At 40.4% G+C, this 17661-nt stretch overlaps 1 protein-coding gene across 1 annotated transcript; it reads left to right on the top strand.

The window, feature by feature from the left end:
• Nucleotides 1–1963: 1963 nt before the first annotated feature.
• Nucleotides 1964–15778, top strand: PLEKHS1 (pleckstrin homology domain containing S1). The gene is made up of 14 exons (XM_088528866.1): nucleotides 1964–2048; nucleotides 2783–2871; nucleotides 2977–3083; nucleotides 4012–4146; nucleotides 5350–5422; nucleotides 6097–6204; nucleotides 7411–7506; nucleotides 10804–10806; nucleotides 10926–11036; nucleotides 11712–11827; nucleotides 13140–13349; nucleotides 13452–13553; nucleotides 15053–15188; nucleotides 15667–15778. The coding sequence occupies exons 1-14, from the start codon at nucleotides 2018–2020 to the stop codon at nucleotides 15733–15735; spliced, it is 1386 nt and encodes a 461-aa protein (XP_088384992.1). The 5' UTR covers nucleotides 1964–2017; the 3' UTR covers nucleotides 15736–15778.
• Nucleotides 15779–17661: the final 1883 nt, after the last annotated feature.

The raw sequence follows: 17661 nt of genomic DNA, 5'->3' as shown, positions 1-17661 counted from the left end.
AGTCATAGTGCACAGCAGTGACACACTGTGTTGGGCAGCAGAAAGTGATACAGGCAATTTGGAAATGCTCTAAGGGATATTTCTCCAAGACCTTCCACGCCATGAACGCCTCTTGCCAGTAAGTATTCACGCAGTATTTTTGCCTTCTCGTATTATATTTGAAGCTTTATAATAGCTTACACATTAATTTATCTGAAGCATTTTATTTTCATTGATTGAAGTGCCCTGTTAAACTTTAAAAGTTTGAAAGCAGTCACATCTCCTGATGCCAGGTGTCCAAAAATCTGCAGGGGTGTAATCATGCAATCGGCATTGTCTGTTCTGAGTTAAAGTGACTTAAAAGGTTGTTTTCCAGTGAAGAGGGGAAAAAAAGAGTAAATGTAACAATTAAAATCTTGTTTTCAAAATATCATGTGAGATCACATAGATGATTAAGAGCCTGTTGTAATTCCAGAGGTTTTTTTGTTTTTCCACCTGCAGTTCTTGACTTCTATTCAAGCTTAGGTAAGACTTTTATCCTGTCACAGGCTCATGTAATGTTATTTTGGTAATGCATAGGTCACCTGTCAGTGCTGGTGGCTTTGTTGGTCAAGCTGGGGAGAATATTACAGTGCCTTGGAAACCCTAGGTATATTCCCCTGCTATGGACACTGAGAAACAGAATGTGCGCTCACGTTTGTGTGCAGTCATTTTTTTGGTGTTTTGGAATTGGAGGTTTTTTGCTTTTTTGTCTTTATTTTTTTGTAGGCAACAGGCAGAAATGCTAGGCAGTAAAGCTTATGGCTCAGTTTTATCTGCAGGTTTGTACAACAAGTTTTTCTCCAAAAAAGGCAAAATTGCCAAAGTTTCCCCTCTGCAGCTTCATCTAAGCAGGCACGTTAGAGACCATCTAAAGTTGTAGCTGGTGAGTGAGGTGAAGCCAAGTTGTTAGAAGGATCTGATTTTGCAAGGGAAGGGAGATTTACAGTGGCAGTACCATGGATATCTGGCTCTGTTTACCTACACATCAGAAGTGTTGTTTGAGAGACAGCATTGAAAGGCAAATGAATATAATAAAAGGCTATAAATCAAAACCAGCTTTTATGTTCTAAATGTTCAATCTCTCTTTTCCTGCTGTTATCGTATAAGCTGCTACCAGGTTGTTTTAATAAATACTTACTTAACAAAAGTTTAGAGAAGAACATTGTAGTGCGTTAGTGCACGTTGCCTTAATGTCACCAGTGGTCCATCCCTGTCACAGCCTGGCTTTAAGACAAGAAGCAGATATTTCCACTTTTGAGTCAGATTCCCCTTTTCCTGGCAAAATTGGAGGGGACATTCTGAACATAAACTCATAAAAACAGGTGTGGTCTGTTCCCAAAACTGTAAAATTAAGATACTAACCCACATTTTAGAGCTGTTTGAAATTTATTGTATCACTGTTCAGAAGCTGTAGTAAGTATGCTACAGGCTTGCAAGCTGTTATATGTGTGGTTTTCTTATTAGATTTTTTTAAAGTATCTTTATATTTTAAGATTTTTAGGCAGGCTATGCCTACTTTATGCAGTTTCAATCAGACTGTTAAAAAGATGTATCTGTTTCAAGGCACTGTCAGAGAGAAGCATCTGATGCTCCTGGGTTGCTCCCCGGTTGTATCTAATGCAGGGAAAGGGACCAAATGAGACTCCTTTGGCAGATCTCCTCAATTCCTGGGCAAATCATATCTTTTATAAACTATAATTTAATAATAGAATAACAAAAGACATTTAATACTACAGCATATGTAATTTTAATATATAATTTGTAATATAATTCCATGCAATAAAAAGATTTTGTTTGTATTGAAGCACCATTATAGAAAGACCAAAAAATATATTTCACTTCTATATAGATATATTATCACTATAAAAATGAAGACTTTTGAGACTCTTGTTTTTTCAGGTGACCAGGTAAATGCTGTTCTGCAGGAATCCAAGTGAAAGGCATTAGCTTCAGCATTTTCATTCTCTTTATTTTCTGAGTGGAAGAAACAGACAGGATGGCTTCCAGAAATAAAATAAATTCTACAGGTACCAAATTTAATTTATGGAGATTTGTCAATTGTATGTCAAATTTCAAAGCGTATTTTTCATCAATATTTGACACCATACCCTTCCCTTCCTTGTGCCCAGGGCTTTTTATTAAAAAAGTGAGTGCAGCTGGATTTACTCTGTGTGTTAATTCCAGAATTCTATTCCTGTGCTTTCTTGTGCAAGGATTGTCTCCTAAATGCAGCCTGTCCCTTTAAAATAGGATCTTCCTAGTTCCCGATTACAACATCCATCCAACCTGTGTTAAAAGACTATAATCCTTTAATAATTAACCCAGAACAGGGAGATGCAATTAATGGTTCCTAGGTGCTCATGATGAAATCTGACCTCCACTGAAGTCAGTTGCAAGTGGAATTTCAGCACAAAGTTTCTTGTGCTGCTGCAAAGCTGTGGGTACCTCGCTGGTGCCTCCCAGAATCTACATATGTCTTCTACTGGAAGATCCAGAATAATGTTGACTGTGCTCGCTTCAGCCACTGATTGCTTTTGGAATCTTATGTTTGACCAGTGGTCAGCAGTAACATTGATAGCAAGGAAGCTGGCCCTGTGTACATAATTTTGATTTGGGCTTGTCTAATTGAATGTACTTCATGGCCACTTAAGCACAGAAGCCTAGTGGTCATCAATGATTTTTCAGTTCAAGCAGGTCCTTGTAATAGAATAATTAGCTATGAATTGAATAATGGTTCTGTTCATTTCTCTTTGATTGCTAGGAACTCAGAATATATTCTGTTCCAATGGGGAAGTTTGCAAGCACGGATTCTTCATCAAATCGCCACCTCTTCAACTTCTGAGCTCCCAGGTATGATAGCACAGATTAGTCATGTTCCAGCAATCCCTCAATAAATATTTGTTATTTCTGCTCTCCTGAGTTCTGATGAAAGACAAATTATTTTCTCTTTGGCAGAATTCCTGGAAAAGGCGGTTTTTCATCCTGTCCAAATCCAGCAAGAGTTGCTACACCCTGAAGTACCTAAAAGGCCAGAGTATAAAAGGCTCCATAGCTGTTGATCAGTATGTAACTCTCATGCATCACCTTTATACTGGGCTGATCATTTAATCCTTCTTGAGACAGTGCCCATCACTGACTGCAGCAAGGCTGGGTGTCATTGACTTTGTGCTAGTGCCCTTTATAGTGTCAGCTGGGGTGTTAAATATGTAGAAGGGAAACTGTTCTGGCAAAGAAATGCAAAGGTTTTAGCCAGTCAGACTCAAGACCAGATCCAAAGGCCCTGGGACTTGCTAATGTTGGAGTTCATTGGACTGCTATTCCTCTGCCACTGGATTGCTATTTCTTCCAATTGGAAGGATTTCTAGTGAAAAGTTCTACAGAAGAATTTCCAACTTGCTCAGAGGTGTGTTGTTATATTATTGCTATCATTATTGTCATTGTTGTTGCTGTTTTTACTACAACAGCAGCTTGGTCTAATTTAATATCTTGGAAGTTAATAGAAGCAGTGCTACCATTTAAAATACATCAAGAGTAAAAAAGAGGACAGTGTTAATTTCTGCTCTCCTCTACTGGAACACTGTTAATGTACAATTTGCTTCAAACCAAACTTACTGTCTGATAACTTGTTGAAAGACTATAGTTGAAAAAAGATCTGCAAGGCATTTTTCTTACCCCTTGAAATCCTGAAGTTATAGTAAGAGCCCCTCTTTTCAAAAGTGAGTTTTGAAAATTTGGACTTGAGTCGCTGTAAAAGTTGATTTTATTGTTTCTTTTGGAGCCTTCCTTATTTAAAGGCCAGAAAATATTTTGGAAGCATGCACTTTCTTGAGATTTTTTGGAGGGAAAATACATACATTTTTCCATGCAGACCTCATCTTGTCATGCTGTGCTTAGTGTAAAATACACATACACACACACACCTGTGTGCTCATATATAAATACGTATATGTGTATACATGTATATGATATTTCATATGCTTATCTTCACAGGATCATAAATATAGAAGTTGGAATAAGTAATTCTGACAGGATGGCAATAGTAAAGAAGATGTTTAAATGCCCTCCTGAAGAGGTAATGTCCATCAGTACTGGAGACAGAAGTTACTACCTCATTGGGAAGTGCAGGTAGGCGCAACAGGACACGTAAATGCAGCCTGACATGACAATTGTAGCACTGTTGCTATTGTAGCACTGTTGCAGTCCCAGAACAAGGTGCTTCTGCCCTGTGGCTCTGGCCAGCAGGTCTGGTCTCTCCTTGTGTTGGATCTATTGATTGTGCAACCCCAGGATGAAGTGGTTCAGTCGGCTGATCTGGTAGAAAGTCTTTTATTTATGGCTTTCTCATTTTCCTGTGGCTGATGTGTTGTTCCCTGCTCTCCCAATAATCCAGGCATCAGCAAGAGCTGATATTTGTGCTGTTGTGGTGATGAGTCAAAGTTCATGTAGGTGAGGGAATATGTTTAGCAAGGTGCTGCTCTGCTGCTACTTCCCAGCTTCCCCTCTTGCTTTCCCAGCCACAAGTATGTCTTTTATGTATGTTTGGTTTTTTTAATGTCTTAATGCGGAAGAGCAACTGATGTGTGGAACATTTATAAGCACGGAGGAAAACACACACTTACGTGCCACTTATGCATGTCGTTCCCCACCTTCGTTCAGGGCACTCCTTTCAAATACTTGTGTATTTGATGGGAAGTGGTCCAGAATTCATCAAACTAGTCCTACTTGCTAGCACAAAACTGTGTTGCTCTGGTGCACGCATGACCCATTACTCATTCTACCTGCCCAAACAATTTGGTGAGCCTTCCTGGCCGTTTTCAGGGCAGTATGCAGCAAAGCAGCATTTCACATAGCAAGTGAAGCAGAAGAAACCGTTCCTCCTCCTCCATCTCCCTTGCGTGTGCACGCACACACACATAACACATGCCAGTGTGCACGCGTCCCTTCATAGAACCATTATGGTTGGGAAAGACCTTCAAGGTCATCCAGTCCAACTGAAAACCCATCACCACCATATCTGCTAAACCATGTCCCTAAGTGCCTCATCTACATGTTTTTGAACACTGCCAGGGACAGTGACCCCACCATTTCTTTGGGCAGCCTGTTCCAATGCTTCAGATGTAGCTCACAGTCCTGTGCGGCATCTCTTTAAGGCGTGAACTTTGGCATCTGGCTGAAACCACATAAGCACACTCTGCTGAAGGGAAGAAGTGATTTTCTCTGTTCATTTGGGGAACTGTTTCTTGGGCCTGTAAGAGGAAGTGGGTTAGAAAGTGCATTGTCCTTGTGGTTTACTTATGAGGTTTGTGTTTCTATTGTTTTAACCTACAGGCAAGAGATAGAAGAATGGGTCACTGAGATATCTTCAATTTGCAAGGAGGTGAAAGGAGGTGGATGTCCTCAGGTGACTTGCTACTACTCTTGATTTAAGAGAGAAAAGTTTGTAAGTTCATTAGACACTTGTGCTAAGAGGCAAGGAATTTTCCTTATTTTTGGCCATGCAAGTTGCTTGTCTTAACTGAAAATTAATTTTCCATGTAGATCCTGCCTGTTGGGTTTATGAGCTAAACAGCTATTGCCCAGTCTGTGATGCACCGTGATTGGTTTTATGTTGAAGGAATTTCTCTGAAGTAGGCTAGGTGAAAATCAGGAGGAGATTGACATATGCTGCTATGAATTGCACCTTCGAAGTCTCAGAATGCAAACTTGTGTGCAGTTCTTACTGTGGTCTTTTTGGATATGTCTACTTGCTGTTTTACAAGCAGATTCACATGTAGTCAGTCAGTGCTATGCACCAACTGGAAGTCCTGTTAATTCAGTGTCAAGCCCAAGTTTCTGTACCTTGTTGGTCAAGGGGCCCTGTTAGTTCAAACTTGGCACTATGCTGCTTACAGCCCAACAGCTCCCAGTCAGCCCAGGATACAAGTAGGGCAAACTTAAATTCATTTGCAAAATACCATGTGTACAACCTCTCTGAGCCTTTAGAAGTATAATCTCTACTACTAAGATGTTGCTGGCACACTGCAGCCCATGCACTCCAGGTGTCTGTCTCTTACACTGCTCTCTTCTTGTCTCTAGAACCAAAATTTTGCAAATCCAGAAGTCAAAAGCCGTCCTTCCTCTTTGCCATTGTTCTTGACTGATGCAGGAATGACCAACCACCTAGAAAGCCAAAGCATCCAGAAGGTAAATGGATAAGGAGCTCCTAATGAGTTTGCTGCCAGGGATAGCTGACATTTGTTTTGTATAGTTGTTTACTTCAATCAAAATAAGTGCCACGTACTGAGTGCCAGATGGTGTATTCTGGTTGTATTGGGGCTTTATATAGCAAGACCTGGATTTTAATGTCAGAGAGTCCCTACACAGGGTCAAAATGTTTGTTTATTAGTCTGCCTCTAAGTAAGGGCAGATGCTCATGCTGGTGAGCGCTAAAATTCATTGGCAAAGATTGGTGGGCTTGCTGGCAAAGATTGGTGGGCACCTTCTCATTGCTAAGATAAACCCCTACAGATCAGCTTTGATGTGCCTCAGCAAAGTCACACAGGTATTTTTTTCTGCAGCTGCTGGCAACATCCTTCCTGTTTTGTAATTGCACTTTTCTTTAACTCTTTCTTCAGCCTTTAAAGCCTAGAGGGGAGTTTAGTCCCAGTGACACCCACTAGAACCTGAACTCCTACCTGAGCTCTGTGCTCAGATCTTCCCTCTCAGTTTGTAAAAAGAAAGGAAGGAAAGCATTTCTCCTGGCAATTACAGTCCCCATCCTTTGGTGACAGACTGAATAGCAGCCAGAGAAGAATTGTTTTTTCATAGAATCATAGAATCATAGAATGCTTAGGGTTGGAAGGGACCTCTAGAGATCATCTAGTCCAACCCCCCTGCATACGCAGGGACACCTAAAGCACGTGGCACAGGACTGCGTCCAAACGGGTTTTGAAGATCTCCAGAGAAGGAGACTCCACAACCTCTCTGGGCAGCCTGTTCCAGTGCTCTGTCACCCTCACTGTTAAGAATTTTTTCCTTAAGTTCCTATGGAATTTTTGATGTTTCAGTTTCCGGCCATTTCCTCTAGTCCTATCAGTGGCCACCACTGAAAAGAGACCATCCCCGTCCTCTGCACTCCCTCCCTTGAGGTATTTATATACACTGATTAGATCCCCTCTCAGCCTTCTCTTCTCCAGGCTGAACAGGCCCAGCTCCCTCAGCCTCTCCTCATAGGGCAGATGTTCCAGGCCCCTGATCATCCTTGTAGCCCTGCTACATAGGATGTACATAGGCACAAAGCTCTGTGCAAATAGTCCTGAAGGAAGTTCAACAAAGGCTGTGTTACTCAGCAACAAGGCAGGTAAAACATCTGCAAAATATATAGGAGCAACATTTTTCTCTTGTGTACAGGAGAAGGATCCCTCGGAAGAAAAGAACAGGCCTAATTCGGATCCTGGCACCCATCAGACTCGGGGTGACTTACTAGGAAGAGCTTTTCCAAGCCTGGTGAGCAGCTTTTGGATTGTTCAGTCTGCGGAAGTAACTTATCGGCTCTCATCCCACCTGTTATCTGTAGCTATAGATTACTCACCTATTTCTTAAGCATATTCAGTTAGTTTTCACTGTGGAAGTTTTCTAAATACAGCTGCTCTCTCATTTATTTAGCATTGAACTTACTTGAAATAACTTTAATTTACTTTGTTTCCGGGGAGGGAAGGTGCTCAAAGTTTCTCTGCAGCAGCTGTAACTTGTGACACCTCTTAAAAAGCTTGATAGAACTATTTGAGGTCTTGTCCCTCCCAGCATATTTCTCAACTGTACTGCACTCTTTGAATGTTTTTTTCCTCTAATCTCTTTCAGAGCATATGTGAAAGTAGCAGCTAAATCAAATTAACAGAACTAAATAACAAGGTTTTGTTAAATTGAGGCACACCTCAGGGCTGAGGTGTGCATAAAGATGGCTTCCTTATCTGTTAGAAATGATTCTAAAAGCTAAAATAATAAACATGACTGTGTGTTATTGGCTAAGGGCTCTGACCTGTGTTCCCTGAACAAATAGCTGCAGTGGTTTCAGATTTTTTTCACCTCTGCCCTTGGTTACTGCCTTTGCAGCAGATTCAGCAGAACCAAATACAGGCCCAAGGCTCCACCATGCCAGTATACAGTTTGGCAGCTGACTATAAAACCATCTTTATTAGCAATTTTTACACTAGGCTATGATTTGGAGTGGCTGAGACAGGGCAAAGGAATCTATTCTGCTATCAGCCAGTAGGCTGGTGAATCACATGTTGCAGTAACCATCCATATCTGTACAGCCTGGCAGAAAGTATGAGGTTATACAGCTAAATTTAGTGTAATGTAGTGAAAATAGTTGGAACTAACTTGCAATGTCATCGGTAGTTACCACAAATCAGATGATGCATAGTAATTCATGGAGTTGCTCAGTGAGTCTGAGCCCCAGACTGGGTTGGTTTAATTAGATTTTTTTTACTAGCACTACCTTTGTGCATGTCAAGACTCTCTTGCCATGTTTTTCTCTCCTATATCCTTTTCCTGTCTCTCACTAATACTCTCATATTATGGTGACTTGGAGGGCAATACGCTGCTGTTGGAACAGAGTGATTACAATGAGTAAGCAGTAAGGAGTTTGTGGTTTCATTTCAGGATAGCTGAAAATATTGTGAATGACCTTGCCAGATTGCTAACAAGGAACAATGATGGTTCATTTCATAAAGATATCATGTTGGCCTCATAAGTTTAGTATCTGCTAAGATCTCGGTATCTTTTCTTTGCTCAGTGATGATTAGACAACTAATTTCTGGATTAAACCCTTGTGTTTACTTCTTGTTAAAAGCATGACTCTACATTTCTGGTATCTAGTTTCTTTGGTGGTTACCTCTTGCATGCCCTGATCCTGAAAACTCTTTGATGAGTAACTATTACTCATGCAAACAAGCTCCTTAATGTCAGGGAACCTAGTCACGTAGTCAGGGGCACTGTAACCCAGGAGAGGTTTCCAGGAGCTGGTTCTCTTTGAACCCACTTTCTGGAGCTACAAAAATCAAGCCTTTGACTTGGCAGGTCAGTATCACCTATTTCCAAATGCAGCTTTTGGTACCTAAAATTCATCAAAATGGTGAGTCCTGTGTTGTGTCACCCTGTACTATGATTACTGGCGTACAGACCAGTACAGTCAGGATTAGGCCTCCTCCTCGGGAACACTAGTTTTAATGTTAAACACATTACTAAAAGAGCTCAGCAGCCTTTCAGAGAGCTCAATGCAGCACACAGCTTTTGACCCATCCCCTAAAAGGCCAATAACATTGCTCAGTTGTTTGTGGGTTAACCTTTTCACGTTCTGCCTTGTGCTGCAGCTGATCTCCTTTGTAATGTACTTCTGTCCCAATATAAACCCTCACCTTGATTCAGCATGGCCTTTACTAACTTGCTTAGCTGTAAGGTTGATAAAAATTTTAAGCTGAAGTTAACTGCACTGCTTCTCTTCCCAAGCACCTGGAAGAGCTGAAGAGTAGGCCAAATGCTGCTGATCTAGACTCGGTGCTGCAGCAGCTTAACCCTCTGCTTCCCGTTATCCCCTAGATCTGAGGTAGAGTGAATAAAAACACTGTATTCACACCATAAAAGCTGCCCACTGTCAGTGACTGAAGGATCAGTTTTGGGAAGCTGACGAGTGCCGTCTCATCTTGAGAGATGTTGGTGGATCTCAAGGCCTCATCAAATCTTTTGCCCCCTTCCCAAGTGTTTATGGTGGGATTGAGCCAAAGCCCTTGAAAATTCACTGGGAGACTTGTCCATAACTTTAGATCATGACCATAGAGTCTGTCTAGTTCCCACTAAGGATTTTAGTTATGTGCCTCCAAGGGACCATTTGTAGGTATGTTCTGACATTGGCTGTTTTTTAATAGCATTTATACACACAAGGAACGTAAATGCCTTCATCATCTCCAATTTATATTCAGTGCCAGTTTCTTCTTTATGTGAAACAGATTAATTAAATTTGCTTTACCTTGAAAGCAGTAATATATTTGATGGCATATTTAGAATTACTAAAATTATCACCATGGATACGTAGGATGGAAATAGATTAAAAAATGATTGCATCAGAAACATGGCATGGAGAATTGCGTTGGGAGAAAACTAAATGCTAAATGCCATCCTCTTCATTATAGTGAAATCAACAGAGAGAGAGAGAAATTATTTATCTTTGTGACTTAAAGATAAATTTGATTGAGGATTTAAGTTCTCCTTGACATATTAAATTCCCCCAATTTACTATTCTGAGTATTTATGAAGTATCTTAAGGCAGATTATCCCTCTCGGGATAGTTCTAGTTCATGGAGTAATGAGTTACAAGATTTGTCATTAATCAGGGAAGTCCCAAATTCATTCCTTACTTGGTAGCAGTTAAGAGGTGCTTTAACAAGTATTTCCCTATCCAATTCTAGGTTTTCTTTGAATGTGTTTGTAGAGTAAGAACTCAAATAAAACCCAAATTGAACCCAAATAATAAAAAAAAATCTGTTGTATGCAGAAATGTACCATAAATGTATGCAGCATCATGTATAAGTATTTAACCCGCTTGATTTTTAAATAAAGTAACAATTAGTGAACACAGTCAACTGTAGCTTCTTGCTTCTTATATATCTGTGTATGAGAAATATTAACATTAGTGGCTGTATTGTGCATGTGCAGTTTATTGTAAAAATGCAAGATGAAGCACAATTATAGATACCTTGATCCTTAAACAGGCTCACATTTAACATTTCTGTCTTCAAGGAGAAGCAAGTCTTCTCATGTTTCCTGTGGATAGCTGCTGATTCCATTACTTTTCCAAATAAATGGAAAATCGCATTAAATGATCTGTATAACTAATGCTGTTAAATATGAAAATATTATCTTAACAGAATAAAAATATGGGGAAGACTGAAGAAAATCCACTGTCATCAGATACAGATGAAGACATCAAAGAGGAAGATGATGACTATTATAAAACTCCAAGCAGTCTTTTAGCAAAGGTAGTTAATCAGGTATGAGTTCTTCTGTTTTGTTAAATCCAAGGATCCAGGAGGCATTTAACAGTCCAAAGAGGAGTTGGTATATAGAAAGCTAATACTAATACTAGTGATAGCTAATACTTTGTTACAGAAATATATTGAAAAAGCACTATGTGATAGTGCTATGTACAGGAAGATAATATGATAGATTTATTCAAAGGATTTTTCTGGTAGCAAGTAGATTTTTCTGGTAGCAATTTCAACAAAAACATTGTTGATTTTCTTGAAATTCCTCCAGCATACTGCTTCATTTTAAATGGCTTTTGCCTGTTCTGTCACTTTTTCTTCCTTTTTTTTTTTCTTTTTTTTTCTCCTTTTCAGAAACTGGTACCTTAGGAAATTTATCAGTACATTGTTTTGAATATTTTAAAACATAATTCTGAAGTTATGAAATTGCATAAAATCACCCAGTAATTTTAGAATGCTGTGAAACATTTTTGTGTGTGCATTTCAGTTTCAACCATTTTTTATAGCTCACTGTTTCTGAGAGGTGACTTGCCTGTAGAAAGCTAAGCTGTATTAAGCAGTGTATTATACTTAAACAGCACAAGTAGTGAATGAAATAATGAAATTAGGAAGATTTTTCTATAGGCAGAACAAGAACATTTACCTTGTATATTGTTGCGTTTCTGACAGTGTAATACTGAAATATCAAAGCCTGACCCTACAGCTGAGTCTAATATCCCTGTGCAAGAAAAACCAGTGCACAAGAACGCTGTGAAGGAGCACATTTATATGTCAATGAAATCACTGTAAGTAACTTTATTAAGATTTTGAAAATTAAAAGTGATATAGTGATATGGGAAGATATTGTCATTCCTGGTATTTATCAAATGATATCTAAGCTGTTCTCATCTAATTTGAATGAGTCTGTTTCTGGTCTTTGTTCAGAAAGCTAAAAACTGCTAAGTGAAATGTAAATTTATCCAAGCAAAATTTACATTCACTTGCAAATTCAGGCATTTAGATAGGCTCTGACTGTAGGACACCTCCAGGTGACTGGTACTTTTTCTAGGCTTTTGTGATGCAGGAGCCCACCACTGTACTCAAATACTCCATCCAAGCTCCAGCAACACTTCTGCAGACTGACTCCACAGTCAGCATTGTCTGGTGGTTAAAAGAGAAAAAGAGACCTAGGATGCTAGATCCCAATTTTGCCAATAAGCAGTTATGTGATCTTGAAAAGGTCGTCATCTTGCTTCAGCTCTGCCATCCAAAGCATGGGTCTGTTGCTACATTTTGCAGGTACAGTATTTGGCATGCCATCAAGACAGACCTGAAATTAGTGTCACATTGCTAGTGCCATAATGAAATTTTACAACTGTCATGTTATGGCATGCTATGCTGAAGGGAAGTGTGCTGTCCTGATAGAAGGACTGGGGAAGCAGTAGTTGTTATTTGTGAGCAGTCCTACCACCTGTGTACCGATGGTCGGATCTTACCCCACCTAGTGGGAGGCAGCTGGAAATTCCACCCCTGAAACCACCTCCTCATGCTAGACTCATTGCAGTGTCTCTGAATGTTTGTGAGCCCTTCTGGAGGGGAGCACTATAAAAGCCCCACAAGCCTATACCATCTGAGTTAAAACACACCAAGAACAGCTTTTGCTACTCACCCCAGTCTTGGCTTGGGGAGGACTGAGACATTACATGATTCACTGAACAACCCAAGAAGCATTTAATCACACCTGCATTATTGGATCCCTCAGGAGACAGTGTTTCATCCCCACAGCAGCCAGTACATCTAACACCAGCAATCTGCACTTGCTTTCTCTGTTAAAGCATATTGTTAGTTGGAATGTTTTCAGGTTTAATAGTAGTCTTTAAATACTGAAAAGGTTTATTTTGATATTTATGATTCATTTTTAGAAAGACTATTTTACTTAGCTGTAATTTTGTGGATATGCTACAAGAACTTGTTATTCTTTGCTTCACTGGCAGCTATTTAATTGAGCTTCAAGCAAAGCAAAAGTAACTCTTGTGCCTGACTATGTCCAGACTAGTTCTCTCTCTCTCTTTTTTTTTTTTTTTTTTTTTTTTTTTTTTCTTCTCCTCTCCTCTTCAGTCGGGTCCTGGATGAAAATCACCAGCTCACGTGCAACAGTGATGGACTCCTGACTCTTCCCAAGTGCCAGGAAACCAATGCATGTCCAAGAGACTTGGTGGCAAACAGAAACATAAAACTTGTGGAAAGCAGCACCAATCAGCAGTCAATCCTTCAGAGAAAGCAAAATTCACTACCCCTTTCAGTTGTTCAACTGACTGTATTACTCGGGTAAGGGCCTCTGTTTTTCATAGCAGAGAAATAGCTAATGTTCATGGGCTTACGCTGAGGTACTGGTAGAGCATGCCTTATCTCTGATGTTTTCCCTTATAGTCAAGTTACAGATGAGACCCAACTGCAGAAGTTAGATATTTTCATCCCCCTGACTGATATTAGCAGTTACCTAACACTTACTGAAGCAGCAGGACAAATATGGTGAGTTCTGGATGTCTTATGATGATGCCTGTCATGTGTGAATGAATGACAATCAGTTTAGAGATAGAAATGTGCAGCCTTGCATACTTCCATACACACTTGTGACTGTGCAGAACAGGACAGAATCATTGTGTGTGATTAAATCACATCCAAAAGCTAATTTTATAATATTAGTGTGAATCAATTATCGCTTGTCAAATTTTTTGAGTTGTTGAACAATAGTGATGATAGATATGGTCAGGGGATATATCTTATGATATGATTAATAGTCTTTTTTTTAACTAAAAATGTTGTAGAGATTAGTATAGGTGACCAGTAATTTGTTATGCTTTGTTGATGATGAAAATTATGAAAGACATACAAGCTAGAGAATTCAAATCCCACTTATCTGACTTCTTGTCACCATGCCCCCTTAAGTATGTTTATGCCATGTGAAGAAAGATTTGTGCAAAGAAATAAAAATGCTTTGGAAAGTGATAAAGTCTGTCTGTCACTGGAGAAAATGGTAAAATGGAATCTATTAGCACAGAGGGAACAATTTCCAGATCTAGATACCAGTAATTCACTCTAATTCATCCAGTCCTTTTGTGTCTTTTTTCCCTTTAACCTTTTAGCCTGTGTCCCTAGTATTATTCTTGTCTAGTAGCACCTGCAAAGCACATTAAGAGTCTCCAGTTAAGCGTGGGCTATGAGAACTTAAGTGATGTTAGATTAATCAAGCTGACTTGAGTTGAATGCCAGTATAGAATTCTCCATGGGATAATTTCAGAATTAATCCCAGCACTGGTTCACTTCTAGGAATCATCTGACCAGGATTTGGGGCTCATTCCAGGACAATAGAATACTAAGTCTGACTGTTGGGTCAGCCAGTCCTACACAGCTGGTCATCAAGGAAAGTTTATCAGAGATGAGTAGGAAAAATATACTGAAATTTCCATTACAGTCCATCAGGATTTTGGCTCATACAGTCTCAAGGATGCTGATAGATATGTGATTCTTACAGGTATAACACATGAATATAGGTTTTAGTTTAATTGTCTCCTCATGGAAGATTTCCAAAACTTGTCTCAGTCAGTCACAGGACTAAAATATTTGCAATAGTGAGCATATATCCACACAAAGTGGCCCACTGTGTTCAGACCCAAATCCTCAGATTTTGCTGTTGACTTTGTTAGCAAGGGAGTCAGTGGAAGTGTCCTGTATGCTTTTACTGGGCCTGCTGGGATCAATGAAGCAGGATGTTGGTTGGTTGGTCTTTGAGGATTTTTTTTTTTTTGTGGTGTGTGTGGTTTTTTTTGGGGGGGTTAGGGTGGGGAGGTTCTTTGTTTGTTTTGTTTTTTAGCTAGAACCTGACCAGAAAGTCATAATAATCACTTTCCCTGTGTGCTATTTCAAGAGGGGAATAGGAATAAATGTGATCCCATTTGGTCATTTTCAATCTGTTAGCAGTAACAGGTATCCCATGTGGTTGTTTTGTTGTCTATACTCCAATTACCTAGTGTCTCACACTGGACTGGTCCTTGCCGACTTGGATGTATATTTAACCATGGAGACCATATAGTGGCTGTGAATGACCTGCACCCTAAGAATGTGGAGGAAGTTTCCCTGTTTATCAGCAGGTCCACAAGAAAGGAGGTAAGCTCAACTCGTTTGAAAATAAGTCAAGTGAATTAAGCCAAATGAGAAAGCAAGTTGTTATTCACCTTTCAAGAGCTTCTTTAAATGGGTTTACTCAAGTTTGGCATTAGTAATCTCAGTGCCAAATGACCCCTCAGCATGGTTCTGACATAGCACTTTGGGACATTCCTCTTTGGGGAATACAGAGTCTGCACTGTTGTGTTTGACTTGATCTCAAAGAGCCTGAAGCAACCTTGTGAGATTCTGGCCAACTGTAAATTAGAGTGATTTGGTAATCTTTAGATAAGGACCTTGAAATGCAGACTTTGGGGAATAAAGGAATGCTGCCAGTGGGTATATAGTAGTAGTTGCTTGTGGTGTCTCCAAGGCCATTCTGTCAAGGGCAGCTTACCCACCTGGCTCTTGAGCACAGAGAAAAGACTCTTATTTCCTGTTCTTCCTTTTTTTTTTTTTTTTTTCTTTCCCCTCCTTTAAGGTGAAACTTACTCTACATAGGATCCCAGATTCAGATATCTTCCACGCAGAAGGCTGCTCATGTTCCTGAAGACAAGATCTCAGCATTTAAGTGCTAAAGTTCACCAGAAAAAGTCTTCAAGAGCTGGCAGGCAACTTTTGGTGCTGAAGTATAAATAATACAGGATCTGGATTTAACTTTCACATCCAGTCCTAATAACTGGTTTGGGTCACAAGAAGGCACTGTGTTTGGCCAGAGTGAATAGACTGAACAATACTGAAGGTCAAAACCTATGTTTAAAACTTTGTTCTATACACACTTTGTAGCTCAAAACATTGATTCACACTTGTGCTTTATAAATATCTAACCTTCTCCCCTTAAATAATAAAACATCACTCTTTTTGAAACTTTTTATTTTTTGTTTATATATATATACACACACACACATATACATATATATATATATATACACACACACACACACACACACACATATAGTAGAGCTAGTGTCTTTAGGCTGTTTTCTTGGCTGTTACTTCATGGCACATTCCCCTGCTGCACTTGCTCTGTGTTGCCTGTTAACTTTTTCTCCTCAGATCCCAAATATCAGCTGTGCTCTTTCAACTACCCTAAGACCCTTGACCAGCTGGAAAATGGCAATTTTCCAGGGAAAAAGCGAGTCCCAGAACAGAGAGATGTAATGGGAAGAAAAGATCTCCACACTAATGTGATCCCACTGAAGCAAAGTACAATAAAAAGCCCCTTGCGCAGCAGGCACAAACCAAACCCTCCAGCCCTGGTACTTCCTCTTGGGGGCAAAACTACTCACAATTAGAGCCATGTATTGATGGTAGAGGGAACAATCCTCTGCAGGAGAACAAGTCCAGCTGCAGGAGTGTGTGTGTGTGTGTGTGTGTGTGTGAACTGCATCCATCCTCAACCTGGCCACCACAAGCTCTGTGCAGTGCAATGCCTGGCCACCCAGCTTGGGCCTAGATGCTGTTCAGGGCCTGTCCAACTTGGGCATCACACAACCCTGCCTCTCTGTAGCTACCCCTTTCCCTCTGCAGGTTGGCCGGCAGGTCATCACAGAGGACTTGGAATGCATGAGGCAGTTCCTAGAAATGCCACTGGAATTTCAAATGTTGCCTTTGGCCCTTTATTGCTTTCTAATTTATTGCATCATTTCAAGAAAAAGAGGGGTTGGCCAAGGTTATCCAAGCAAAAACACCTTAAGAGAAATCCTATCTGCACTCTGCAGCAATGAAGATGATCAGCAGCCAGGAGCTATTTCCTTGCTACCACCAGCTGCTCTGTGACTCAGTGCTGTCACTTTGAAGTCACAGGAGGGCCAGCTCTTTGGTAGGTGCAAAGCCAGTCCAGTTGCAGCAGGACCAGCCTTATAGCAGATGAGTGTCTGACATCATTGAATTTCCGATCCTGGAGTGTCTGGAATCAAATATGATTGAATACGTGCCTGAGAACCAGGTGCTTTTATAACTCTGAAGTTGGGGCAAAGACAGGAGGTAGACAGTGGAAGTGCTCAAGGCTACAGTTAGCAGTGGTGCTGACACAATGTTTTAAGACATTGATGTGCTCCAGAGCCCTAGTCACAGGCCAGAGGTTCCCAGCCTCATCCTTCCCTGAAGGACTCAGCATCAACTCGACTAAAAAGCATGAACCAGCTGCATGTCATAGCTCAGGTCTGCAAGGTCTTACATTGTCCTCTCACTCACAACAAAGAAACAGGCTTGATAAAGTTCAGCAGTGGATATGAAAGCAAACTCAGTCCAGTGAATCCTCAGGTGGCACGGCAGCGGGTAGCCACACGTCTCCATCTCTGGCCTTGGCACTTTTAGAGATGGATGTTGGCAACACTGATTGTGCCAAACAAACTGCATGCAGGGGCAGAGCGTTGGTTTTAGCATACATACTTCTAGGCAGGGCTGCATTATGATTATGCCTGAAACAGCCACTGCCAAGCAGCCTAAGGATGCTGCAGCCTCGTTCAGTGAT

Source organism: Tinamus guttatus, unplaced genomic scaffold (assembly GCF_059628265.1).
Source record: "Tinamus guttatus ecotype Peru unplaced genomic scaffold, ASM5962826v1 Tinamus_guttatus_pri_ptg000314l, whole genome shotgun sequence".
NCBI lineage: Eukaryota > Metazoa > Chordata > Aves > Tinamiformes > Tinamidae > Tinamus > Tinamus guttatus.
The sequence above is the reverse complement of the archived record's forward strand: the minus strand, read 5'-3'. Positions and strand labels throughout refer to the sequence as shown.

What these genes read in the sequence shown, in the direction of transcription:
- PLEKHS1 (XM_088528866.1), top strand. Translation starts at nt 2,018, where the DNA reads ATGGCTTCCAGAAATAAAATAAATTCTACAG. An exon ending in TACCTCATTGGGAAGTGCAG is followed by an intron (nt 4,147 to 5,349) that starts GTAGGCGCAACA and finishes TTTAACCTACAG; the next exon opens with GCAAGAGATAGAAGAATGGG. An exon ending in GCAGGTCCACAAGAAAGGAG is followed by an intron (nt 15,189 to 15,666) that starts GTAAGCTCAACT and finishes CCCTCCTTTAAG; the next exon opens with GTGAAACTTACTCTACATAG.